We start from the raw sequence: 13,082 nt of genomic DNA, 5'->3' as shown, positions 1-13,082 counted from the left end.
ATCAAATCCTGCCAAAGAAAACTTTACCTTTCATTATTTCACGGTTGAAAAACAATAAAGTATGGAACAGAGTTAAGAGTGAGAGTGGAGAGCAGACGACCGAGATGCTATGTTTGAGGAACGGCGGATCATGTACGGGCGTTCTGCTTACACAACAAAAACAAAAAGGGGGAAATGATGTTCCAGTACTGACGTCAGAGGTACTGCTACAACAACAACAACATCTACAACATCGCAAGAAAAGTGCTGCAAGAACAGCAACAGTGGCCAGTGCATCACAAAGAAAAAATCACACCACCAAAATGACAGGCGGTATTAGAGTTTCTAGCGGTAACCCCATCTACGAATGAAGGGCCGACGGTAGCAACAGCAGCAGCAAAATGAGGAGTAGCAGAAACAGTAGTAGCAGGAAAAGCAGAAGCAGTAGCAACAGTAGCAGCAACAGCAATGACAACAGCCCCCAGCAGCACCACCATCACTGTTATCACCAACATCGAAATGAATTTTGACACAGAGGACCACTCACGGCGTTCCTCAACCCAGATCTCCATCTCTCACTCATACACTCACACATACACTCATACACTCATACACTCAAACATACACTCACACATAGATACACACATAAGCACACACTCACACCTGCCCATATATGGGACGAACTCCACAGACTCTGGTTCCTCCACATCACAAAGTCAAGACGAGGAGGAACCCCATAAACCGAAAAGAAAAACCCCAAAGAGCAAAAAGGAAAACACAGGAAAAAAACATCCGGCCTCACACCGGTACACGCACCGGAGAACGCAGAGAGCGCGCAGCAGGCACAGTCGCACCGACAATATCTCAAGCCCCACCAGCTCCACAAACGTTAACACAAACAACACTGTCGCCACCAGTACAAGCAACACTACAATCCGACCTCACCTCCAAATGATAGCTTACAAAAGAAGTCAACTACAGGCACTCCAAATTTCGTATGGCGAGAGCAAACAAAAATTTGATGACACCCATAGCTCCAAATAAAGAGAGTGAGAGAGGGGTGCAATATATGGACACCAGCACTCTTAAAGTACCGAAAGAGTTATTGTTAGTGCACAATCCACTAACAGTATGTGAAAATATTAAGGAGATTTTTACTACAACGTAGAAGTCCTTAATGTAAAAGCCACAGACTTTGAAAGGGATTCCCAGAGAAACCCCGTCGAAGGTCTGACCGCCAACAACACCAGGAGTGTGAGTAACCCCACTCTTTTCCATTATCTCAACTCTTTCCGGCCAACATGGCAATTATTAGACTAAGTTGTATATATGTACGTGGCCAGGGGTCGTCTTGGAAGCAAGGTCACTTGCTCAATGATCTCGGGTCGCTAGAGTTGTAACGATAGCTGCCAGCGAGATTAGGGTTTCGAACATGCGAACAATAGCGCACATTCTTGACAACTTTGAAATTTACGCATCCATTGCACAACCTGTAATGAGAGGCAGGGTTGCAGGATGTGTGAAGTTTCTTGATCGTCTCTGGGTGGAACTCCCCATTATTTGGGAAGTTTTATTAATTGTTATTGTTTTATTGTCTACACGAGTTTTTGTGTTATTCCCCACTTGCATACATACATACATACATACATACATACATACATACATACATATGTATATGTATATATGTATAATCTTTAAAAGAAAGCTCCGCGGAATACATCAAGTAGAAAATTTTGCAAGCCATATTTAAATAGTAGCAGAAAATGCAGATTATGTTTAGTTGACAAAAAGGAAGTCACCTTAAAATATTTTTAACACCCGTCCATCTATCTAAGTTACGCAAATGACATTTTTAGCCCCTTGTCCTCGTGAGAGAATTTAGATATTATCTTACCTATTGGCCCCAACTTGACTATAATCATTAGATCATTTGCCTTCGGCCCTCCCACCATTACATCATAAGAACACAGCAAAGTTTTTAACCAAAACATGCACAAATGAAAACACATACACATATGAGCCCAGACATGAATTTTAAGGTTCGGGCACCTGCCAAACACCACAAAAAACTCCCACATTTCATCCATTTACAACTCATCTCTTGCTCCAGTCAACAGGTTCATCAAAGGCTGCACGAGATTTGTCCGTAAACAAAACTTTTGAGAAGTTGACCTTCGTGTTATCTTCTGCCCATTTCAGACGATTTTGTGTGTATTTTGTATAAAGAAGGCCTTTTAACTGATGTCACTGGTTTAGCGATCTTTTTCAGCAGACAACAGCGGGTAGTTCTGGACACAGTTTTGTCGCCAATGCATTTGAAACGTTCTCCACTTGTAAGAGCTGGATTCTTTACAGCTTCACGCTTAATTCGTAATAGAGAACGTCGAGAAACAGCCCTCGACTGACACTTGTCGGCTCGCTTACGTATCTTCGTAGGAACTGTAACAAACTCTTCATAGCTTGGTGATATCTTCCAATTATTTCAGATATTTCTAATGTTGAATTACATTTTGCAACTTCAGAAGTAATAACAAATTTCTCTGAAGCAGTTAAGTCACATTTACGACCCCCAATGACACGATTATCAGATCCCATTAATAATTTGGAACACTGAAAGTTTGTGGAAATTATGCAAATGACCGCAGTTTATTTAGACTTTGCGTAAAACCTCACGTTTTTTACACACCACGGGCATATAACTGTTGCCATAATTCTGTGGAAATTTCGTTGAATTCCAACGAGTAGATTTTAAATAAAAAATAAAAAATGTTACGTCGTTAATAATTCGAAACGCAGTGTATATGTACACGCATGAACACACACGCGCACCCACACACACACACAAACACACACACACATTCTTTGATCAATACATGCATATATGTATATATGTGTGAATATATATATGTTTATATATATGTGTGTTTATATATACATACATGCATACACACACATATAAAGATATAAACGATGGAGAAATATTTTTCTATCGTTTATATCTTTATAATCTCCTTATTTTTTTCTCTTGCGTATTACAGTATACTCCATATGGTTTGTGGTATGACAAACTATGAGTACTGCCGGATTGTTTGAGTCTATATATTGTGACTTTACACACACACACACACACATTGGTATGTATGTATATATATATATATATATATATATATATATAAAGTTAATCCAAACATGAAAACACAAAGAGAAAACAACAACAACGCGAGGACGTGGAACAAATATAGTATTATTGGACGCTCAAGAATGAAGGGAAGAAGGAGGGTTTTACGTTTCGAGCGGAGCTCTTCGTCAGAAACATAGGAAAAGGAAATATCCAGAGAAGGGAAGACGGAGGGGAAAAAATCGCCAACGGTTCACACGCGGTCACGGTTATTTATAAGTTTCTGTCTACCAAATACACTTACAAGGCTTTGGTTACCCGAGGCTATAGTACACGTGCCCAAGGTACCACGCAGAATGACTAAACTCGTAACCATGTGGTTGGGAAGCAAACTTCTTCTTACGAAAATTCGCACAATGCAAGTAAGAAATAGAGGAACAGTAGTGAGAGCAAAACAGAACTCTATCACCTTTGTCTTATATTTTAATATTTTGTCTTGCTAAGTGGAGAATCAGGTTAGCATTGATCTTCGCGAATATATAAAGAGGGGGGGGGGATGTACAGGCTGGTTGCTTTAGAGAGCCAAGTAGAGTCTCACAACTTTTGATGATAGGATTACCTTTTTAACCCCCCACATTTTAAATCTACTAGCCGGTTGGAGGGATGCTTGAGTTTGTTCAAAAGCTTCGTAGCATGGTCTTCCCTATTGCCCTTGATGACTTGGGATAAAAATTGGCCCTTTCTCATCATCTTGTATGAGGAATACCGAATGTCTTCATGCACTACCTGCCTGATAAGAAACTCAGACACTCTCATGTCCCTGGCGATGGACCTGATTGACTTGGAGGAATCGTAGTCAATTATGGCCTGGATCTCACCAATAAATTCAGGAGTTCTTTTCTTATCAGAACGATCTGAGTGAGTTTTCCGAGCTGCCGTACCTTCATAATCACGATTAGACTCATCCAACACTTTCCGAATCATCTGCACTATCCTCAGATTAACACCCAAACATTCTGAAATGTTCGCATTGGAGCTTCTGGCGTGAATGCCAAGCAGTCAAGCATGTCATTTTCAAATTTCTGGCAGAGTAAATTGCGTCATGGTGCTGTTTTTCTCACAGACAGTACCCAGCTGACCCTACTATACTGTGTAGTCGACAAAATCAAAAACAAACAATGCGCATGTGCGAAATCAAAAATATACGATGGCAACAATTTACCTATCGCACCTTGTATCTATCTATCTATCTATCTATACATACATACATACATACATACATACATACATATATATATATATATATATATTATATATATATATATAACATATATATATATATGTGTATATATATATATATACATATATATATATATATATATATATATATATTATATATATACATATATATATATATATATATATATACATATATATATATGTGTGTGTGTATATATATATATATATATATATATATATATAAGTATATACCTACAGACATATATTTACCTAAGCATGCATATGTACATACACGCTCACACACATACACAGACACAGACACACAGACACACACACACACGCGCGCACACGCATGGTATATTTATCTGTGTCCTACAGAAGTTATAGTTTCACGTATCAACTTACGTTCTGCTGATATTAAAATTCGAGATATCATAGCGTAAATCTGAATACATCTCCACATTACATTCATGTGTCTATCTGTCTCTGTCTGCCTGTCTCTGCGTCTCCGCCTGTCTGTCTGCCTCTCTCTCTCTCTCTCTTTCTGTCTCCCTCTTTGCTATTTATTGCTGCTGCAACTTCAGACAAATGTGTTTTAATTACTTACACATGCACACTTTCATTATGTTACGTAAAGTAAAAAAAAAACAAAAGTAAAAATGTCCCCCGTTTTGCTCCCCGTTTACAATAATTTCAGTCTTGGTCGCCTGCCAAGTATATCTTATCTGGAATATTGCTGCCCACAATGGTATCCGTATGCACACAAAAAAATCTTTATGAGAATCGAAGCGCTCCAGAGATCGATTAGAAAAATCAATAAAAGAAAAAGAAAAACAGAAGAAAATAATGACAGGCTTTGACTCAACAAGCTCAATCTTCGTTCAATTCTTTTGATGTCATTTTGTTTCTATATTATTATTTGATTTGCTTGGCCGTCTCTTCTCGCAAGATGATATTTCCTCGTTGGAAAGATCCGATGTGGAACGAGTGGATCTGTGTTTGCGTATGTGAGCGATCAGTCTGTTGTGGGTGTCATTGTTATTGGTGATGAGCTTACTGTTGCTGCTTGTTTGTTGAGCGAAGCGGTCTTCATCCCAAAGTGGGAGAAGTCCAAAACGTAGTCCTTTGCTATTCGTAAGGCACGCAGAAGAGAAAGCAGGTCAACCCCCGACACCGAGAGCATCGACGGATGGATAAATGCGCATCCAGGCTCAGCAGTTGCGTAGGAAGTTGGGGATAAGAAACAGGAAGAAAGAGTGAGAGAAAGTTGGGGCAAAAGAGTACAACAGGGGTCGCCCCCTCCCCCCTGCCGGAGCCTCATGGAGCTTTAGGTGTTTTCGCTCAATAAATACACACAATGCCCGATCTGGGAATCGAAACCGCGATCCTCCGACCGCGAGTCCGCTGCCCTAACCATTGGGTCACTGCGCCTCCACTACTGTTGCTGCTGTTGTTCTTGCTGCTTTGTCGATGTTGCTACTGCTGCTGTTATTCCTGATAATGCTATACGCTGTTGTTGTTGCGGCGTAGGCAGTAGTGGGAAAGCTCTTCCCTCCTGTTTTTTTATTGGGGGACAGAAAGCTCTGAATTAGCTTTCCGTATGACGCACGTGGCACATTGGCTTTCTGCTCTCAATCGCAACAAATAGCTCCACATCTTTGTACAGGTGGATAAAATCTAGTATCTTTTCTTACTTCCTTCGGTTCGATCTGGCTGAGGATCCCCACTGTTCCCCCAGACCCAAACTCCCTCCCCATTCATTTCACTTCAAGGACTAGCACAGGCCAACAACCACCAGATGTCCGATGCAATTGGAATATCTCTCTTAATACATTGGGTTGAGAGTGAGCTCCCCATCGCGTGTGAGAGCTGTAGAGTGCTTCAGCGAAAAGGGTCACCATACTTTCAAGCCAACTTGCACTGGTTACCTGATCTACGTCTTCGTATACTTTGCCAGGGCTCTTTCCACCTGGGCGTGTATCGCTGATTCTAGGTGTTGGGTCTAAACTGACAAACAGCGACCCACACCATCTTCCATGCGGTTGCTTCCAATACCTCGGCTGAGATGGCAACGTGTGCTCTCCTCCTATTCCCCTTTAGAAGCTGTTTCACTTTTGTTAGAGAGTGAAAAGTACTAAGTTCATTTCGCCACCATCCCAGTAATCGATTGTTAGTGAAGTCATCTCCTTACTTCATCGTCGTTGTTATTTTTGTTGTTGTTGTTGTTGCTGCTGTTGACGCTGCTGTTACTGATATTACTCTTATTGCTGTTGCTTTTGTTTTTATAGCAGCTGGTGTCGTTGTTCCTTGTGTTGTTAAAAATGTTGTGACCGTTGTTGTTACTGTTGTTGAAATTGTTGTAGTAGTATGAGAAGGTTTTCCCGCAACATCTTTGCTGAATCTGTTGTTAGACGTTGTCATCACCATCATACCAAACAGGTGAAGACAAAAAGAAAATGAGTATTTTCAGGCACAATTTTCCAAATATTTATAATTTAGTGAAGTAGAGGTTCTTATTTAAATTTTCAACAAAAAATTTCAACAGATGAAATATTTCAACAAAGTTAAACAAACCTTCTAAACCAAACGATAATAATAATAATAATAACAACAACAACAACAACAACAACCAAGGAACCACCACACATGGTAACCCTGATCTCCAAGGGCATCCCAAGTAAGCACTCCTCTCCTCTTCATCCTCTCCGGCTTACAGGCGCAGATTCAGAGTAAGCTCATTCACATGGGCCATCCTCCACATTCAAACCGTAACCATATTCACCCACCTTTCGACACAAATACGCTCACTTTCCTTTTCAAGTCGAACTTGAAAAATTCGAAGAGCGTTTAGATGAAGAGGAAAGTATCTGTTTTCAGTCCCGCCAACCTCATCTACTACACTACCTTTTTCGCTATTGCCACCAGAGAGGAAAACTGCCTGCCCTTCTCGGCGAAAAGAAGGCAGCAGGATGATAACCGGATCCGCCCTACAGGCGAAAACAGCTATTAGACAAAGCTCCACAAGTCAGTAATTCCTTGAGGCTGGACGAGTGCATGCAGAACAGTTTCATCATTCTGCGCACATCTCGGACAAGTCCGTCTGGCAGTACTTCTGTGGCTGTAGAGCTTGTCTCGAGCCGGCTTCACTGACACGCTAGAGATTTCCGGAGATTATCAAAAGTCCCCGGTCTGAAAGTCCTCCGTAAAAGACCACCGCACTAATCTCACTCGACGCCCAGAGTTTCCATGAGGACGTCGTTGTTCTTGTCCGCCAATAATTCCCTATAGAATTTCAATATGAAGATTCCACTGACCACATAGCCCGACTGGCAGAAGTCTGTGTATATTTACAGACACTCCAGGTGTCAAGCGCACTTTCTCTGTCTATGCTTGATCCAGGAGTGTAGCTCCTATAATGAGACGAGCAGTGGAAAATCCTGTCCCACAAACGACGGCTACATCTGCTCACCGTTAAAAAACGCTGGAGATGTCACAGCCCTAGTGCATGTCTGTGCATCACAAAGAACGGCATGCCCAGTCCTCCACTCAGTGGCTATTGACAGTAAATACACTGTCTGACGAGAAAGCGGAAGAACGAGCGCTGCAGCTTGATCAAGCCACGAAGCATCACAAGAGATGACGGTCAGGCGATATCTGACCCTTCAGCGATATCTTCTTTGCCCATTTCTGGGTAAGACGGCCATCGTGTTCGTCACCTTCCTGCCACAGTCTTTGTGGCCCCAGAGATCCGGACCAAACCAGACCCCGAGCAATTTAACCGGTCCTTCTGTCCAGCGGCCTACAGCGATGTCGGTCAGCATGGACCTGCCTGCCTAGAAGCCGAATTGCAGGCACACCCACTTCTGTTTAATCTTTGCTCCTGTCCTCTACTCCTTTAGGGCAGTACCGATCACCTCGATTTCCGAGACGTTTGAACTATTACGGTGATGTCCGCATAAGCCGATACTAATCTTCTGCATCATAGTTCACACGTGATCCTCTTCGAAACAACCAGCTTCCGTAGCAATGTTTCGAGAGCCAGCATGTAAAGAAGGGGCGAGAGTGAACATCCTTGGCGAACCGAACGCATGATACTAAATGATTCTGTTAGGTGGCCATTTACTTTGATCACTGAACAAATGTCGCAGTATATTGCAGTAATCCAGTCTCTGAAAACGGGGCAGAAACTGGCCGCCGCGAGGACAGCCTCCAAGTATTGGTTGTCGACACAATCAAAAGCTTTTGATTGATCCAAATTGATCAGAACCCCACTCATGCTAGGTTCCTTACCTACTTTCTCTATGATGCAACGCATGAAGTGAGAGTTGTTGCGGATAGGTCTCTTTGAGATAGTGAATGTCTGCGCATCATCGATAAGTCTATCAACGACAAGCGCCAGCCTCTCGGCCAACTAGCACCTTGGCAAAAATCTTATAATCTACGTTCAGCAGAGATATTGGTCATAAATTATCTATTTCGTCCACCTTGTTCAGGTTCTTCCTTTGTAGCCTTCACGACACCATAACTCACAGCATTGGGAATCTTCCTGTTCTTTTGCCATTTGAGGTAGACATCAGCCGAGAGATGACCGAACAAGTCTAGCATATGAAAATAAGCTCGTGGGGCAGACCATCGAGACTAAGAGACATCTCCCTTGTGCAGCATGTCATCACGTGCCAAATGTCTTTGGTTGTTATTAGCATTTCGCATAACTCTGCATCTCTGGCCGTGTGAACTAGGATGTAGATTAGTGTCGGATTATGCGGACGATGTCGCCGTAATATCTACCCCCGTTTCCGACTCACAGCGCGCTCTGTGCAGTTCGGCAATTCCGCACACAACTGTTTGGATTCGAATAGCATGCATCCGTCCCGGCCCGTCAAAGACTAAATTGTGGCTTTGTTACCATATCAGGGCCCATCAAACGGTTTTCGTGTCTTAGAGCACGCGCCCGAGCTCTGACAACGCAATCTTCGTACTTGGTATTAAAGAACTGACCAAGAGCTCTCCAGGTGTCGAGTTGCAGGTCCACTGACTTTTATTTGTTAATTCTTGCTTCTGTCACCGCCTCGTATACTTTTGGAGCAAGTACCGACCAGCTCTATGTGCCTGGTGTTCGATGTTATGACGGTGACGTCGTCTGTGTATGCCGATACGATTCTCCCATCCAAGTTCGCGTGGGATGCCACTAAACGCGTCCAAAATCCGAAGTAGTAGCACTAGAACCAGCACATGCGAAAGACTCGAGATTGGACACCCTTGATGGACAGAGCGCATGATACTGAACGGTTCCGATAGGTAGCCATTCACCCGAACTACTGAGCTGATGTTGCTGCACATTGCGGCGATCTAGCCGCGGAAAAATGGACCGAAGTCGGCCGCCGTGATAACTGCCGCCAATTATTAGTAGTCGAACATGTTAAAGGCTTTTGATTTAGCCAAACTGATTAGGGCCTTTTTTACCCACCCTGTTTACAATGAATCGTATGAGGTGGAGGTTGTCGTGGATAGATTTGATTGGGATTTGTGTATCACCAATCAGTTCATTGACGGTAAACGCCGACCTCTTTCCTAAATTCTGGTTAGATGTGGGCGTTTCTACGAGCAGTTCTTAATAAAGTAGTTTATTAATGTTTTTTTTTTCGAAAATACCATAGCCCATCAGGGTATTTGTGTTTGATGATGTGTTATTTGTATCGTTCTACTGTTAGTAAAATCTATCTGCAGCGACACAGTATTAAGGTGTTTTTCTTCTTTTCTGATCACTCATCAATTGAATGTAACGAATTAGGTTTGCGGAGCACAAAACACAGCAAAAATAACTGCGTAAACAGGAATTAATAGATTACATGTTATATTCATTCTGCACGCGCGCGAGTGTGTATCAGTGTGTACGTGAGTGGTGTTATTTTGTAAATGTGTGTTTGTTTCTGATCAGTACAAATACGAGTCTTATAGATGTATATAAAATCACACACATACGTATGTATGTATGTATGTATGTATGTATGTATGTATGTATGTATGTATGTATGTATGTATGTATGTATTTATTTATGCATGCATACCCTGTAAATATGTTGCATATCAGAACAAATATTGTGTATATGTGTGTATATTGTGCAGATAGCTGTTTTGTGAGTGAGCGCATTTGCAGTTGGTGTATGTGACATATACGTTTCGTTTATGTTTATTTTTTACACACACACACACACACACACACACACACCACACAGGCACATATATGTGGGTTTCAACAGTGTAGACATCTTCTAGGTGTGCGATTTCAAGGGTATATCTATGTGTGCCAGTGTGTGTATGTGCGAGTCACGTGCTTCGTATGCTTACGTTGATTTTTGTCTATGAGAAACTTGTCAGTGAGTTTAGGATTGTGTGCCTGCTTGTTCTCTAACCACACCTTCTATTACATATTTTATATACTTGTGAAAAGGGCGGACGTTGCCTCATGTGTAGTTGTGCAAGTAAAGTCTTAGTAAACGTGGTCGGATTGAGCTGAAGATTTGCACGCCTATGTGGGAAAGTGCTGGCGAGTATGCATGACAATTTTCAGTTTGCTCAATTGGAAGGCGTTACCGTTAGGGCAAAATTCCTCGTCTTTAAACGGACTTTGACAAGCATTTGTCGTTTCTCTCTTTTGGATATCACCCTGTCTTCCTCGATCTATCTCTTTCATCATTTCCCCCACTTTCTATTTAGAACGACATTTGACAGCTTCCACTCCTTCTCTGTACATCTGTCTGTATCTATAAAAAGAAAGCGTTGACAGTCGCAAGTGTGTTTAATAGAGAGGAATAAAATAGTAAATAATTATACTGCGTCGAAAATACATTTCACTCTCTTGAAGTTTAAATATTCCCGCCACAGGGCTTTTACAATGGTGAATTATTATTAGTTTTAGGATTGTGTGTCTGCTTGTTCTCTAACCACACCTTCTATTATATATTTTATATACTTGTGAAAAGGGCGGACTTTGCCTCATGTGTACAGATGTACAGAGAAGGAGTGGAAGCTGTCAAATGTCGTTCTAAATAGAAAGTGGGGGAAATGATGAAAGAGAGAGATCGAGGAAGACAGGGTGATATCCAAAAGAGAGAAACGACAAATGCTTGTCAAAGTCCGTTTAAAGACGAGGAATTTTGCCCTAACGGTAACGCCTTCCAATTGAGCAAACTGAAAATTGTCATGCATACTGTTGTGCAGGTAAAGTCTTAGTAAACGTGGTCGGATTGAGCTGAAGATTTGCAAGCCTATGGGGAATGTATTGGCGAGTATGCATGACAAATTTCAGTTTGCTCCATTGAAAGGCAAAATTCCTCGTCTTTAAACGGACTTTGACTAGTGTTTGTCGTTTCTCTCTTTCGGCAATCACCCTTTCTTCCTCGATCTCTCTCTTTGCTCTCTTTCCTCCATTTTCTATCTATAACGACGTTTGACAGTTTCCACTCTCTCTCTCTTCCCCTCTCCGTCTTCACCGTCTCTCTGTCACTCTTTCTCCCACTGCCTTTCTCTCTTTACGTCTGTCTGTGTCTATAGAGAGAAAGCGTTGACGGCCGCATGTATTCCTCTACGTGGCAATTAACTTCCTAGAAATAACAGCCAAATGAGGTGAATTACAACATCGAGGAATTGACAGATCAGGTTGCTCAAGATGAACCCTGACTTTCGCCTGAGCAGAGACGGGCGTATGACAGAATTCTTGCCAGTGTCAATTTAAATGAAGGGCGACTCTTCTTGAATGCTCCAGCTGGAACAGGAAAACCTTTCTCATCAACTTACTGCTTGCGAAGCTGCGGAAAGACAGGCAGATTGCTTTAGCGGTCGCCTTAAGTGAAGTGGTATTGCGGTAACACTGTTACATGGCGGTCGTACGGCACACTCCGCATTCCAATTACCTAGGGACCTTGCAAAGAAGGAGAATCCTACATGCAAAATGGCGACTCAAAACGAAAACTTCTTTGTGATTGTTGTCTAATCATTTGGGACGAGGTTACAGTGAGTCACAAGGCGGCCTTTTAGGCTCTAGACCGAACTCCCAAAGACTTGCGTCGAAATTCACGCGTAATGGATGGAGCGATGGCACTGATGGCTGACGATTTGCGACAGTCATTGCCTGTAATCACTAGAGGCACTAGAGTTGACGAAGTTAACGCTTGCATCAAGTCATCCTACCTATGGCAATATTTCCAGAAGCTAAACATGAGAGTGCATGTGAATGGTGATGCAGACTCTGTTTCCATGAAAGGAAAATATGTACCGCAAAAGAAGGAAAGGTAACATCCATAGCCCTTCTCAAAACCTCCAAGATACATTGAAGGAAACAGGGAAGTTTGATTCAAATCGAGTACTTGGCTGAATGCTTGCAAAAGGGTATGTGTGTATGTATATCGGTATACAGGCACACGCACACACACGCACACACACGCACACACACGCACACACACACACACACACACACATACACTCATATACCTACATATATATATATATATGCACATATAGTGTTTATATTTGTATTCTTTTTTCTTTTAAACGTTTCAGCCCAAAGGCTGTGGCCATGCTGGAACACTTCCAGTATTATCACCATTTCAGTGGTCATCCTTACGTCTTTGGCTTTTGGTGAAGGAGGAAGTTCTATATTGTTACCCTCTTTTGAGGTTCTTGCGGTGATGTAAGCATATTTTGGACAGTGGATAGCAGGCAGTCAAGTTGTTTCTTGAAGGTATCG

The 13,082-nt window shown here is 42.1% G+C and overlaps 1 protein-coding gene across 1 annotated transcript; it reads right to left on the bottom strand.

The window, feature by feature from the left end:
• Positions 1-2,328: 2,328 nt before the first annotated feature.
• LOC115215403 (hybrid signal transduction histidine kinase E-like) lies at positions 2,329-8,612 on the bottom strand. The gene is made up of 3 exons (XM_029784562.1): positions 8,460-8,612; positions 6,528-6,737; positions 2,329-2,589 (listed from the first exon to the last, which is right to left on the bottom strand). Exons 1-3 carry the CDS (start codon positions 8,610-8,612, stop codon positions 2,329-2,331), a joined length of 624 nt encoding a protein of 207 aa, XP_029640422.1.
• Positions 8,613-13,082: the final 4,470 nt, after the last annotated feature.

The sequence above is a fragment of the Octopus sinensis genome, linkage group LG9, assembly GCF_006345805.1.
Source record: "Octopus sinensis linkage group LG9, ASM634580v1, whole genome shotgun sequence".
Classification (NCBI taxonomy): domain Eukaryota; kingdom Metazoa; phylum Mollusca; class Cephalopoda; order Octopoda; family Octopodidae; genus Octopus; species Octopus sinensis.
This window is presented reverse-complemented; position numbering and strand designations above follow the sequence as displayed.

What these genes read in the sequence shown, in the direction of transcription:
- LOC115215403 (XM_029784562.1), bottom strand. Translation starts at nt 8,612, where the DNA reads ATGAGTGGGGTTCTGATCAATTTGGATCAATCAAAAGCTTTTGATTGT. An exon ending in ACATTTGTTCAGTGATCAAA is followed by an intron (nt 6,738 to 8,459) that starts GTAAATGGCCAC and finishes GTCTAACAACAG; the next exon opens with ATTCAGCAAAGATGTTGCGG. An exon ending in AAAATAACAACGACGATGAA is followed by an intron (nt 2,590 to 6,527) that starts GTAAGGAGATGA and finishes ACAAACTTTCAG; the next exon opens with TGTTCCAAATTATTAATGGG.